This window comes from Agelaius tricolor, unplaced genomic scaffold, assembly GCF_023055355.1.
Source record: "Agelaius tricolor isolate 1412-34295 unplaced genomic scaffold, bAgeTri1.0.p SCAF_32, whole genome shotgun sequence".
NCBI lineage: Eukaryota > Metazoa > Chordata > Aves > Passeriformes > Icteridae > Agelaius > Agelaius tricolor.
Window position 1 is genome coordinate 2856829 of NW_027269292.1, and position 15221 is coordinate 2872049.

The 15221-nt window shown below is 41.2% G+C and overlaps 1 protein-coding gene across 1 annotated transcript; it reads right to left on the reverse strand.

The window, feature by feature from the left end:
- Positions 1-536: 536 nt before the first annotated feature.
- On the reverse strand, positions 537-11151 carry UTP6 (UTP6 small subunit processome component). The gene is made up of 19 exons (XM_071451359.1): positions 10970-11151; positions 10799-10883; positions 10116-10157; positions 9939-10031; positions 9753-9800; positions 8895-8958; positions 8336-8454; positions 7768-7845; positions 7263-7344; positions 6189-6270; positions 5392-5573; positions 4673-4752; positions 3860-3937; positions 3535-3714; positions 2709-2789; positions 1883-1992; positions 1731-1797; positions 1376-1448; positions 537-816 (listed from the first exon to the last, which is right to left on the reverse strand). The coding sequence occupies exons 1-19, from the start codon at positions 11059-11061 to the stop codon at positions 659-661; spliced, it is 1794 nt and encodes a 597-aa protein (XP_071307460.1). The 5' UTR covers positions 11062-11151; the 3' UTR covers positions 537-658.
- Between the last annotated feature and the right edge of the window lie 4070 nt (positions 11152-15221).

The following is a 15221-nucleotide window of genomic DNA, read 5'->3' on the forward strand; positions in this document are numbered from 1 at the left end:
CAGAAAACATTACGTTTTTTAGGCATGGTGGACAGAAAGTTGAAGTGTAGATAGAGCTTTGCAGTCTCACCTCAAGGACATAGCTAACAGATCTCAGCTCCCCTCTACCCTTCATCACTCCCAGGATGCAAACACCAATACAAGGTAGCTGCAGAGGCTGTTTCTCTTTTTGTCATGAGGATTACAGATTATTTCAAGGCTAGGAAGCAATAAATACTGTAATTTTACTGATTTCTGATTACCTAATGAATAGTGTTTCACTTTTCATGATTCAACTTCATAAGATAAAAAGATTACCTACAGGTGTAGTTTCCACTGGGTTTGGTTTGGATTCTTTGCATTTAGGGGCTGTAATATTAGCTTTCCAGAGTGTAAAAACTGATGCACTAGAACTATCTGAATGTTTAAGCAGGATCAAGAGTTTGCTCTCAGAAGTTTTGATGAAAATACCCTCAGAGTTTTGCTTCCTCTGACTATGCACTTGAACCTGCCCCTGGCAGAATCAACATGAGAAATGACTGCCACAGAGAAGATGATTCTTTTTTGTCATATCAAATGTAAAGGTAAACTTTAATAAAGTCCAGGAACATATTTACCTTTGTACAAAGAAGTTTAAAAATGCACAGTCATGTTATACATGCACACTATGTATAGTTTTTCATAAATGTCCAGTTTGCAATAAAGTGTATTTAGAAACAAAATCTTCCACCAGGTCTCCCTGCAGCATCTTCATAGCTCGCCAGTGAATGCTCCCACAGTTTTCTGGTTTGCCTTGGGGATGACTTAGTTCCTCCTTGATATAATCCAGCCAAAGGTCTTTAAAAGAAAAATGAAAGTTCTGGTTAGATTACAACTAGATATTACTTAACAAACATAGCAAGCCTAACTAGAAACTCTTTTTCTAAGTGTCTTTAATATTAATGCAGAAGGGTTTACTTTGTGAAACTAAAACCTCCTTTGCACCTTGAGGAGCACCCTGGGTTCTATTCCCAGCTGAAAGAGTAACGTCTGTAGAAATAACACAAAAATAATTGAGCTGTGTACTTTCTTCAAATAAATATTGCAGAAATCTTGATTATAAATATACAGCTCCATACTGTTCATAAATCCAAATTAAAATGATCCACATCTCTTATGCCAGCCAGTGATTTGCTCCTAATTGTGCTGAAGCCATCCCAGTGCCAATGACCCTGGGCTGACAGTGGAGGGTCCCTGCAATGTCCTGCTCTTAATGACACAGAAGAAATAAGCTCCACTCTGCATGACAGCAAGCACAAGGGCAGAACAAACAGATACCTTTTAAAATGGATGGAAATAAAAGAGGCAGCAGTGAATGAATGAATGAATAAATAATAAAAACCAGAATCCCCCTTACCAGTATTTGTTGAACCAAACTCCCTCAAGGCACGTTCATAGTATTCTCTCAGATAAAGCATTTTGCAGGATTCCTAAAAAAGGAAGGTATTAAAAGGCCACTTATTTTGTACAGAAGTGAATCTGCAGCATGATTAGATTCTGACAAAGAAAGAGAGTCATGGCAATTACACACACACACTGCTGAAGATTAGTTACCATGGAACTTGGGTTTGTATCACATCCAGTGAATCAGCTGCAGAGGACAAACATGAACTGATCACAGACTAACACCACTACTCTGCTTCCTATTTAAATCCCAAGTTAGAACTGTATTTTACAAATACAAAACATTAATTGGATAGTCAACAACTTACTTGCTCCTTTTCTATTTGGATCATCTTCCTGAAGAAGTCAAGTGAAAATGGACGATTTTCACACAGGCTGAAATAAAATAAGTGACTTTAGACTTAAGGACTTTTAACATATACCCTAGAATAACCAGGTTTGAAGGTATTTTTTTTCCTACCTGGTAAAGAGTCTTTTAGCTTTCTTATAACCACTACTTCTGTAGGTCCAGTCAAGATACATTTCCTTCATAGTCACAGATTCAGCAGGTGTTGTGGCATGTAAGGATCTCTGCAAGTTTAAAAGGAAAAAAACCAACAAAATAAACAAAAAATAAACCTATCATATAGCTTACAATTAAATGCCTCAATTAGTGCTTCTCCCTAGCTAGGCATCTGACACAAAGGAGATCTCCTAAGTCTAAAACACATTTCTCCTCCAGTATTCTATAGAGCTGGAACTGGCATTTCCTTAAACCCCTTCATGCAGAGGCTTTCACAATACTCTACGAACAGCTGAATTCAAGCTCCCACCTGAAATACCTGTTTTATGTGCCAAAATGGAGAGGAAAAAACCACAACCCAACAGGCAAAGAGAAAATGTTTTGCCCAAAACTACTGAGGAAATCCATAGTGAGAATAAAGTCCTCATTCTGATCTTGACTTTTCTGTAACAAGACTGGTGTTTTCACACAAATTAAAAAATTCTCTTTTCCATGCTCAGATAAGCTCTGAAAACAGAGCAAATATTCTAGACCACAAAGTAGGAGTCCATCATTAGTTGTCCTTACAAACATCCATATGCCTCAGAATATGGGAATGACATTTGTGCCTATAAATCTATCTCTGACTGGTTTTTTTAATGCACATAGTTTGGCTTGAAATTCTTTGATATCTACACATCCATGAAGGAACTTCAGTATAAAGCATTTGTTGCATGTTCCATCCACACACATTGTTCCATTTTATTGACACAGACATAAAAGTAGATTTTGATTAGCCAAGTACCTGGTAGAGAGCTTGTGTGTCCTCCTTGCTGTTTGTGCCCTCACTCCATTCCACCCAGAGGGTCCACAATGGCAAAGTGCCCTAAAAGGTCAGTAAATAATCAAATGGCTGAAATACAGTGACTCTTATTTACAGAAACAGACAGCAACACAGCCATCAGGTTCTGTATTACCTGCCATAAAAAATACCCTTTGGACACAGCTCTTGGAAAGACATCTTTGAACTGCACACTGAAATCACTTCTCATTTCCCTCCTCACTTACAGGATAAATCATCCTTAGCTGGACAGCTGTGTTGCCAGGGACGAGAACCAAGTTCTGCACCACTGAGCACTGCAGTACACAGAGGTGACTTCCAAGAACAAAAAGGAAAGAAACCTTTCTGTTCCCTCAATCATTGTGCTCAGGGTTTGAAATGGAACAGAGCAGGAGAGCACACAGCTAAGTCAAGTCCTGAAATACCACACAGGTGTATCAGACAGTGAAGAAAGGGAAACACATTTTTCCATTAAGACACAAACACCAGCTCACTGCTAGGACAATATGTAAAATGTCAACTGTAAGCATTCAGATTTTAAACATGTGAATTTTAAGTCAATTAACAATTCCCTAATACTTGGGAATGTAATTAGCATGTGAAACGTCAAGTTCTTACTTCTGACCTTAAAAATGGTTAGGGACTTTAAAAGCCTTGAAAACAAAACAAAAGCAACAACAAACATAAAAAAAAAAAAAAAGGAGAAAAAGAAAAAAAACACAAAACAACCAATCATCAGGGGTTTCTGGCCCAAGACTAATGCATGCAAGTCCATTAAACCAGCACAGACCTTAGATTTCACATGTTTAATGGCTTCTTCAAAACACTGGGTCACATCATCCCTCTTCAGCTGGATCAGCACTCGCAGCCTCATCTGCCACGTTTCCACGGACTGGCTGAAGTGCCTGGTTGCAGCTTCTGCCACCTCCACAGCCTTCTCAGAGAGGCTGGAGTCCAGTAAGAGCTGCAGCTAAAACCCAGCAGATACAACTTTGTTAAAAAGCAGGGCTTTGAACCAATATAGTTCATCTTTGTGTCAACTCAAAATGGCAAAGGCAGGCACACAAATAATGCAGGAAAGCTTCAGGATCTGTTTCTTCTGTGTCAGTTCTTACCCACTGCTTGTAGAGAGCTTCTGACAGCAAATTGGACTCATGGGCTTTGCTGAACACACTCAGTGTCCTCTCCAGCCTCTAGAACCAACAGAGAAGAATAAAAAGAAAATAAGCATTATTCCTATATATACAAGATTCCAGCATTCCAAGAAGCCCACTGGATTGTGTATGATGTCAGTGAAAATCTAATTACACATTACGTGTCTAATGCTCTAGGTACCTGCAAACATTCCAAGACAAAGTAGAAATCTGAGCATTTACTTCTCTTCTTTAAGGAGCAAAGAACAACATTGCAGTGTTCTTTTAGTGTAATACTAGGGAACCAAGTTACACAGGAGAATTAATTAATTCACTGAGTCATACCTAAGCAGAGATGCATAATTAAATTACCCATGTTCCAGCACCAAACTTTGCTCAGACTTATTTGCAAGAGTCATTTTAATTCATCCTCTTCTTTGAGCAAGCAGAGGTTTGAAGGACCTGTCAGTGAATTTTTAGGATCCCCTTCAACCCATCTAATTTCACAATTCCTTAATTAACAAGTCTGCAGTCTTAGCTTTTATCCAAAGAGGTCATTGTACTTTACTGACAAGGCTGATTAATCAGGTCCAGGTTAATCATGTCCAGGCAGGCCATCTGTAAGCCTGGCAGTAAAAGTGATTCCCCCAGATGGAGATTAGGTAATTTTTAATGATAGCCACAGGTAAGTATTTTTGATAAAACGTCAAAATACATTTGCTTCTTGTCTGAGCTATTACAAAAATCAATAAAAATAGGGATGATTTGTTAGAATTAATTCCTAATAAACTTTACCTTTTGCTTTAATTCTTTACTGTTGGTTTTTCTGTTGTACCTCTCTAAGCAAAAAGTGATGTAGCATTTCCACATGTCCTCTGAAGAAGCAAAGGCATAATATAATATCACACTTCACAGAATCACAAGAATAACAACAAATATTTGTCTTTAAGAAATATAAAGATACAAAATGTGATACAAAGTGTTAATGCCAACTTTATTTTAAAATGTTGTATTTTAAAATAAAGAGAAGCCCTAGATTTGTAACATTACACTTTAAAATTACTCCCCAGTCCAAGCTGCAGGCAGTAACTCTTGGTAAAGAGCATCAAGCTCTTAGTTCAACTGAGACTTTTAAAGATCCCTTCCAACCCAGCTATTCTATGGCTTTAAAGGCTGTACAGCAGCAAGTTTAAGACCACTCCACAAACAGTCCCTTGACAACCTCCTTCACATGAACAACACCAGAGGCTGAAGCTGGATATCCACTCCCCTGGCAACTCAAAACCATTTCTTACTCACAGCTGACCAGCAGCAGACACATTTTCAGTTAAGCAGCTCCTCCAAGAGCATAAATACATTGGAAAATAACCCAAATAATACATAAAATAGATCCCAAGCATCGAAGAACTGCTTGCCTTCTCCTAGGTATGGTAGAGCCTGCCATCACCTTCAAGGCTTTTACAGGCTGCTCAAGTACCAGAAGGAAATGTTAAAATGCAGGCAGAACATTTCACCTGTTGGGACTGCTCCCACAGCTTCATCAAAGACTGCACAGCACCGTTCTTCTCTCTGGGCCATTTCTGAGACCTTCTTCTGCTTGGTGGAGTTGTCTGTGGGCTGCAGGGAGCCCAGCTCCAGCTCCCGGCGGGCCATGTAGTCCCATGTCAGGGGATCATCAGCGTACCTGGCCTGCAAACTGAACACAACGTGCTTGTAACGGCCCACAGCCACCAGCCCTTACCTGCAGGTATGCTTAAGAGGGTTCTTATATTGCTATAGAAATGTAGTTAATTGCTAAGTAACCAAACGCCAGAAGAAAAATATTTTTCCCTTCCACAAGAGAAAGACAAAATATCAGCTTTTAAAAATATTATTTAATATGGATATTCTTCATAAATAACATGCAATGGACAGGGAGCTGTCAAGAGAGATCTTTCTTTTGAGAGGAACAACCAGAGAAACAAAAGATGCAAAAACCCCACCAAAGTACAGTAGGAAAATCCACAGTTCCTGTAATGAATTTACAGAAACTGAGTGCACTAATTATTCAGTGACAACTGTATATTACCTAAATTTTCCTAGCAGCTTTTTAAAGCCCTTTCTGAAATTAGATATCCCCTTCTAAAGATCATGCTTTTGTTTTTCTTAAAGGACTTCACATAAGCCATAACACTTTCTCCCTAGAGGAACCAGCCTTTACTTCTGGAACTCCAGTCAATGCACTATAAGTTAGAGTTATAACTTATGAGAATGTGTTTCTAAAAAACCAAACCAAATTAAAATAAAAATACAACACAAAGCCACAACTCACCTTTCAAGGATTTCTTTTTGCAAATCTTGGGTAAAATCAAAGAGCTTTGCAATAGAGAGCACAGCCAGCTGGAACTCAACACCTACATTTCAAGAAAAGATAAAACTATCAAGTGGAGTATTTGCTGAAGAATTCCTCAAGATATTACATCAATTGCACTTTGCATTTCTGTAGCTTGGTTCCACATGCAAATTTAATCAGCACCTCCTCTACTCCCTCACTTGACCCTGCCATGAAAACCCTAAATGCTCCACACTCAGGACAGATCTCTCCAAAGCTGCACAAAATAGATATCCATGAATTGTGTCCATCTTGTATCTCCACAACTTACCTTTGAAAATGCCAAGTGACACGACTGGACATAATCAGATCATTGTGAATGCCCACCAGCCATTACTCACCTTACTATTTTTAGGTGCTTACAAATCATTTATATGCCTATTTTTTTCCAGTATTTCTACAGAAAATTAAATTAAACCAACTCTTTCTGAAATTTCCTCTAATGTCCTTTTTCCCCACTGATTTTCAATGTTTGTTATTGTATTTTGCCCAGTCTTCCAAAATATCCCCATCTATCATGAGCAAAGATATCTGCTACTAGTTTGCAGTTATTTTACCCAATTCTCTCAATAAAAATGGCTTATTTTACCAAGCCTGCTTAATTTCAAATTTAGCCTGGTTTATTATTAGTCTGAATTCTTACTTTTTTGCCACTCATGGTAGCTGATTAGTTGTGACCTAATGTTCAGCAAAGTAAAAAAAAAGTGTGTAACTCTGAATTGCCCTTCAGTTTTCTTTTTTAAAACAATCAAGTTTGAGGCTGTAACCCAGCACTAGGCCTCTTCAGCCTGAAAGCTGCTGTGCTGGAAGAGATGTCAGCCTGCAGGAAAGACAAAGACATGCAATCAGAACTGCCATTAATTTCTACCTGGCATTTAATAGGTTCTACTGAAAAAATGGTGTATTTGAAAAAAAGAATCTCATCGAAGCCAAGTCTATCAGCATTGCCTACTGCAGAACTGGGTTAAAGGTTACCATTTTCTTAATGAATAAGTACAAGAAATGTTCATTCACCTTTAATTTTCTGAGAAGCATCCCTGTAGACTATGCGAGCCATCTCCCCATTGAGAATTTCTTCAGAGTAATTGAATTCCCCCTGAAATATCAAGCATATCATTGAAGAAATTATTGTCCTTTCTCAGCTAACATTTTTGCTAACAGAGAAAGAAAAATCAGAAGATATTAAGGTTTTTCTTCATGCAATATTATTTTTAGGTAATTTGTACAAATCAACTATAAAGAAATGAGGCAGGAAGTTTGACTATTACTTTCCAGAAATTACTGTTAATTTTCAGACTAGGGAATGCAATAAAAGATTCTACAAATGCAAAGAAAAAATAAACGTATGAAGTATTGGAGCTGAGCATCAGCAAATACTTGAAAAGCTCCACACAGGTGCAGGACATGGACAAAAACTTTCTCTAAGCCATTGTCAAATAAACCATTAATCCAAACCTGTGAATTTCAACATGTAATACACAAGCACACAATATCTCTTAAGTAAGTTTAGCTGACCTACCAGGTCCATCTTTGCTTGTTCAAATTCCTTCTTTTCCTTCCTCTGTTTTTCAGCATGCATAAGCTCCATTCTGAAATACTGCAAGAGTGACAGTAAAATGAAATTACTCTGGGGATAAATCATAAAAATCTAAGTCCACAAACAGGGTAAAACAAGCTCTGAGGAGATACAAATCAGGACTTTGACACATCCCACACATGTCCCAGAGCCTTGGTTTTTGAAGGTTTGTGCACCCATCACTATCTGCCCTGTGTATTTGCCCAGAAATTTCCAACAGGTAGCAATGATCCTTTTTTATCCTTCTTTAAACCTCAACTTGCCCCCAAAGAAAACCAAGTTCCTCAACAAAGACTGGGGATGCCAGACTGAGCCTGACAACTACACCTTAGCAGAGCTTAACAGTACCTTAGAAAGGAATTTCAGGGTTGGTTTTTTTAATATTTTTGACATTTCCTGCTGATGGAAAAACAATTTTTTCCAGCTGTCCCAGAGAGATTTGGGAAACATGCTGAATTGACTTGCTCTGATTGAACAAGTAGGTGATCATAGAAGAAAAACAGGAACTCACTTCTTGATAAAGTTTGGGGCACTCAGGATGGAAGCGCAGAGCACGAAGGAACAAGTGCCTGGCACTTTCTGATGACAGTCGTGTCTCCATTTCCCACTTTGCTGCCATAATCCACAGTGCTGCAACAGGTGACACAAATAAAGTTATTTAACCTCTCAACATGAGCTCAGCCCCAGAATAAGACTGATTATCTCCCACGTAAAACTGTAAAGCAGACAGGCGGATCCAGGAAGTTTAATCTGGTTTAGCTACAGATCTAATGATGCCTTCAAAAGCCAAAAGGCTGTCATGAGCAATTGACATCTCTTGCTTCTACATCTCCTGAGTCCCCAGTCCACCTGGGAATTGGTCATTCTGACCTTCTTCACATCTCTTTATGACTGCTCAGCACTAGCCCTGTCAGAGCCCTTCTCTGCAGCAGCAGCAGCAGCAGCAAGGCAAAGAACACAGAGTAGGAACTTCAGCCCAACAGCTTGAACTGAGGTCTACAAGAACTTAAACCAACACCAGACAATCTATGCTGAGGCATTTATGCAGCACTCACCATTGTGTTATTTACCTGGTTTATTGGAATGAATGGCCAACATGGTAGAAAACACCTTACTGAGCTGATGTTTTGCATTCTGTAAAAGAAGCAGTTTTGTTTCACCCCCTCTGGCACTGAACTGAACCCCCAGCACCAGAGTTTCAGTAGGAAAGGTCACAAGCTGTAGTACAATTGCTCAGAAAAAGATGCTTCTCTGCTACTTTACCTACAGCAGAAAGCTTCTCATATTTACTCACCAGTGACCAGCATTTAAGTGTCACCACATTGGAAGAGCATGGCTTACACAAATCTCTGAACCACACAGCCAACACAAATGTTGCCCAAGTCCCAAACCTATGGTTTCACTGCCCTGCTCTGAGAGAGAGATTCTATTTTCCTTTGGCCACCTTCACCACCATGAAAAGTCACCTTCTTCAGTGCAGAAATGACAACACTAGAAGGCTGGTAATAATGTGAAGCCTTGCACAGATAAGTTTATCAAGTACAGAAGTGAGAGAATTAGGCTTTTCAGCAGTCACCACAATAGATATTTGGAACAAAATCACAATTCACAGACAAGTGAATCACTCCCTCCAGAGAAGGTATAACCAATATTATGGTTCTCACAAACCAACTGGTATTCCAGATTTAATGCAGTCAGCCTCACCTTTGCCCTTGCAAGCATCAAATTTCATACCAATTCACTGTCAGACAAACTCTACACTTACATACATCAGTGAAAATCCCAAGCAGCTCCAACAATACTATAAAAATTATTTCAGTATTACAGCATGTAGTAGTAAAGTTTGTACCCCTATCTTTAAATCAAGTTTCAGATACATGAATAAGCACCAGTCTCAACCTGGGTAAGATCAGGATTTGAAAACTCACCCACTGCTTGCAAAATGCAACATGGGAAAGCCAGAGCTGGACATCATCCTGTTGGAAATCAAAAGAAGAGAATCAACCTCACAATGTACAAAATCACTTGTACACTGACCAACAACACACCCTTGCTACAATGACCTGGCATACAGAAAAAAAAAGAATTCCAAATCTCAGTACAAATAAACTTACTTTCCATTTCCCTGTAGCTCGGTTGAACAGGCTGTGGACTCTATGCAGAATAGAGTGCTCAATTTCATCCTTCTTAAACGAATATCCAATGCGCTAGGAGGAAAAAAATACTGATTACATTGCAATAGAAGATTTGGCATAAAGTATTTTGCACTCTTTAACAGCTCACAAACTTACTGCTCTTCTTTTCTTGATCAGTTCCAGCAGATTAACTTCATACTAGAATAGGAAGAAAAAAACATTTAACAGCAAATGTGGAGGCACATAACAGCAAGGCAAGAAAAAACTATATCAAGTTTGTTATAGATGATCAGGTGGACAATAAACATTACATTCAGGAAAACATAAGCAGTAATTTTTGGCTGAATCACTACATTTCTAAGACTTCTAATCCTGCACAGGGCAGCCTAACAATCCCACCTTGCGCCTTAAAGCGTTTCCCAAACACTCCCTGAGCTCTGTCAGGCTCCAGGCCATGACCAGTCCCTGTGCAGCCTGTTCAGTGCCCGACCACCCTTTCAGGAACCCTTTCCTATTACTGAACTTACTAATTCCCCTTAACTACACACATCAGGGAACACATTCCCCCTTTACACAGCACATCAGGGGACCGGGGGCTCTACATCCCTGGAGAGACAAGAAACTACAGGAAAAGGTCACAACACTGGAGAAGGCTGACCCCAAACTCGGGCACCAACTCCTGGCTACGCTTCATACCCTGGTGCCAAGAGCCGCTCACAGGGGAGCACCAGGGACCAGCTGAGGACAGGTTCTCCGTTTTCTGCCCTTTTTCTAACGTGAGTCACTACAAAACCCGGGTCTAACTGAGCTGGGTCTGCCCCGCTCTGCCGCTCGCCTACCTGGATGTAATTAATGAAATCCTCCTTCCGCAGCGCTCTCCGCTGGATTTTGTACTCCAGAGCCGAGGCTTTCCTCAGGACAGCCCTGCGGGAACGGGAGATCAGCGCCCGGAGCGCTCCCGGCCGCACCACGTGCGCTCACCCGCCCGCCCGGGCCCCGGCCCCGCTCACCGGATCTCTTTGTGCGTGAAGAGCCCGACCCGCTCCAGCTGCTCGAGCTCCGGGATGCGATCCTCCAGCCGCTGCTCGATGCGCTCTGCCATGGCCGCGGGGCTCCGGTGTGTCCGGCCCGGCTCGGCACGGCCCGGCTCAGCCCGGCCCAGCCCGGCGCGGCTTCCGCCCGCTGTCCGCGCCGCTTCCGCGGCCGCTGCGCCCTCTGCCGCCCCCTGCCCGGCTGGCGGGGCCAGGACCGCAGAGCCTCCGCGGACTCGGTCGGGTTGGAAGGGACCTCTGAGGATCGCCCAGCCCGACCTCCCTGCCCAGGCAGCGTCACCTGCAGCACGGGACATGCAGGTGGCTTTGGAATGTCTCCAGAGAGGGAGACCCCACGGTCTCCCTGGGCAGCTATCTCCAGTGCCCTGCCACACTTCACGGAAAGAAATTCTTCCTCGTGTTGAGCTAGAACTTCTTGTGTTTTAGTTTATGGCCGTTGCTCCTCGTCCTGTCACTGGACACCACCGAAAAGAGTGTGGCCCCATCCTCTTGGCATCAGCCGTGCAGCTAAACACGATGGCATTGGGCAGGCTCGGTGGTGGGACATCAGCCTGGAACTGCTCCAGCACTTTGCTTCTTGGTGGGATTCCTCCAGGAAAAAAGGCTCTTTGTCTCTCACATGGCACCTTCATTCTTTCCACTTTCCAAATCTTTAAGAAAAAATCATCTACTGTGAGGGTGGTGAGGTACTGGCACAGGTTGCCCAGAGAACATGTCGATTCCCCATTCCTGGAGGTGTTCAAGGTCAGGTTAGGGCGTAGTGGACGGTGTCCCTGCCCATGGCAGATTGTTAGAACTAGATGATCTTTAAGGCCCCTTCCAACCCAGAACATTCCATGGGTTTATGAGTCCGAGAAAATTAACAATAAAACCAGGCAACAGTAAATTTTTGTTTCTGAAATTAGGGATGTTCCAGAAAATATAAATTGAGATGGGAGATAATTTATTGTGAAAATTGCTTAAATGCATATTATCCACAGCAGTATCTGCTGCTTGACTTTGACTTGTCACTGCTGTCACTGAGCTGGTCAGCCACAGAACCAGCCCACCTCCAAACCTACCCTGTCACAGCCATAACTCCCTCCTGAGGGAAAAGGCAGGTGTTTGTCTCTGAAAAAACAAGTACAAGAAGAGGCAGCAGACTAAGGGAAAGAGGTCTTCTGGCATACAATTAGTACATAACAGCAAAAAAAAAAAGTGAGTGATTTTTCCCATTACAGTCAAAGGTTTTAACAGGTATTGCCAAGTACAGAGTGAGTACCTGAGCAATCGACTTTTGTTAAAAACACAGGTAAGACTAAACACTTTATAAGATCTATCAAGAACAGCAGTAATTTTTTCACCTGCTGTGCCTTGGATTTGTGGTGTCTTTTTTCAATTTTGGGACCAATTAGAAAAAAACTAAACTAATTCTTAGTGGGACATGTTTAGCAACTTTTCATTCTGACAGGAAATAGTGACATGATTTTCCCAGAAGTACCCAAACAGAAAAGCTACCAGGAAATGGAGAGGCACCATCCAGTCACAAGACCAAGCAGTACAGACTGGTGCTGCATTCAGAAGTTGGTGGCCCAGGCAGCTCTGGATTGCAGCTGCCTCGTGCCAAGGGACCCCTCACCCACCCCACAAGGACAAGGGCAATTCCTGATGGAGACTGTCCTCCTTGGAGACTCCCGTGCCCTACACTGAATGTCCTCCACAGCTGGAGGGGGATTGGCACGGCTGTCCCAGCACAGCCATCCCCACTGGTGAGCCAAAGCCCTCAGTCCCTTGGGACCTAAAGCTGAGTGAGTTCACCTCCCACTGGGTTCAGTTTTCAGTAAAGCAGCACAGCAGTCCTCAGTGGTGGTGGAAGAGTGTTATTCATAATCACCAGTAACTTCTTAATTATATTGGGTTTGATATTTTGAGATGCACCAGCTCAAGCTGATTCTTGTGCAAGTCCACAGATTTTACTAAAATAGCCCTAAAGGAAAATGGCACTGGGCATGAAAAGTAACATTAGCACACTGAATTACTGAGCAAAAGTGTGATTGGAATTACTAGTGGATTATTTCACTTCTTTAGAGTATTTTTGCATCTGAGTGAATGATTTTATACTAAAAAGCATTCTGTACTTACAGCTAATCTGTCATGGTGCATGTAGATCCCAACATGTAAATGACAGCACTACATGCAGTGTAGGAGTTATGAATTGAAAAGGGAAATGCCAGCCATTACCTGAAAACCTCTGGAAAATTCTATTTCTATCTTCTTGCTCTCCTCTCTCTTCAACCATTCAGCTTTTCTTTGGCTGAAAATCAGCAGTAACTGATTTTGGTGAGAGACACCAACATAAACAACAGAGTCTTCAGAAACTTTGTTTGATTGTTCTGTCAGTCTGAAAATACTGCTTTGTGATCAACCTCCAGTGTTCTGCCACCTGAAGTAGGTCAGGAACTTTGAAACTCACCAAACCATCCATAACTGTTTTGATGTAGGTGATGGAGAAGTGTGTGCACCTTCAGGGGCCACAGCAACCTCCACCTTGAACGTGCCCTCCAGGAGAACTCAGTCCCATGCACAGATCTACCAACAGGTCTGAGAGTTCCCCACACACTGATAACAATGGGTGTCCAACAAGGCCCCAGAGGGCATCAAATTTCTTGCTAGCACTTGTCAAAGCACCACAATATCATCCCATAGAAGCACATAGGCACAGCACAAACCACTCTGCAGGACCCATCACTGTGGGACTCAAAGGATCAAAGAATGGTGTGCACCAAAACAATAGACTCCCCAAGTTTCTAGTTTAGGGGCCTGGTACTTCCCGCTCAAAACCACAGAGTGAGTAACAATAAGATTTAAAATACTGAACTTCGTTGATGACCTCGCAGGATTATTTACAAAAAAACTAGATCAAAACCCAATTGAAAACATTTTTTGTTCCCTCAGATATCCATCCTTTCCTGTAGATGGAACAAGTACAAAAATAAAAATGCCTTTCCTTTTCTTCCCCCAGCAAAACAATCCTTAGAACAATTAACATAACAGACTGTCAAAAGTGCTCATACCAAAGTGACAAACGCCGTGAGTGGCAGGCAAGCCCAGCCCGACCCACCAGAACACTGCATGCTGGATTTGTCATGCAAATCAAAATGGAACCTGACATGCTCTTTGTTCATTTCCCTTTCATAAAATCTACTTTAAATGCCTCCCATGTGCCTTGTTTTGGAAGCTGACATTCCAAATGCATCAGTGCAAATTAAGGAGGGATCCATTACCAATAAAGACGTTGCGATACAGAGAGTTTCAACAAATCTTATTGGGAAAACTGGAGAAACAACTGCTGCAGCTGCCAACTGCAGGGTCCCACAGTTTGCTGCTTTTATAAAATCTCTTTTGAAAAACTCCATCAGTAGGTCCTTATGGAGAAGTTCTGGCAAGCTGTCACAGCTTAATATTTATAGATCATGTCAGCAAGCAATGGATACGTTGTGAATTAGGAATAATCACAGTGGTTTTCCTATAAGTGTTGTCTATATTAAAACATTTCATGGTTAGTGTGCATAAGATAAATATTTAAATTACAAATTGATTTATATCTATCTTTTAAATTTCTGCTATTTTACCACCTGAGTGCAAAAACAATTACAGCTTTTTAGAAGATGCCCCCAGATGTACAGTATTTTACAATTAACATGTACTTTATGAAAATGCCTTTTAAACAATTAAAGTAATGTTGTGACCTCATGAAAGTAATTGGGAAGTTTCCACTGACTTCAGTTGAGCCAGTGGTTCATCCCTTAGGGATATATTTTTTAACAAAGCCCTCAAAGCATTTACTGAGCATGTGGGACTTTGATTTAAAGATATATGAGCACATCTGTTAATAAAAGAGTTTGGAATTTACTCTCAAAAATAGACTAACCCAAATTTTGGACTACATTAACTTCCTCAGTTTTGTAATTAAAATAATTTACATGATGGTTTGGTTTCACCCCTGCCAAAACCAACAGTCAATCTGAATAAATAGTGGTTTCATCACTGCAATTCCACTCTGACATCCAAAAGTTTAGATTTAAGACTTTGCAGTTGGACAGTTGGACTGTTCCATACCAGGATTAATCCTGGTATATGTCCTAGACAGATGTTATTTTTTCCATTCTGATAGAAAAATGCTGGTCTTTGTCAATGCATTGCTTTACTCTTGCAGCTTGCTGGCACTGAT

What these genes read in the sequence shown, in the direction of transcription:
- UTP6 (XM_071451359.1), bottom strand. Translation starts at nt 11,061, where the DNA reads ATGGCAGAGCGCATCGAGCAGCGGCTGGAGGATCGCATCCCGGAGCTC. An exon ending in AACAAGCAAAGATGGACCTG is followed by an intron (nt 7,345 to 7,767) that starts GTAGGTCAGCTA and finishes TTGATATTTCAG; the next exon opens with GGGGAATTCAATTACTCTGA. An exon ending in CAAAAAGAAATCCTTGAAAG is followed by an intron (nt 5,574 to 6,188) that starts GTGAGTTGTGGC and finishes CGTTGTGTTCAG; the next exon opens with TTTGCAGGCCAGGTACGCTG.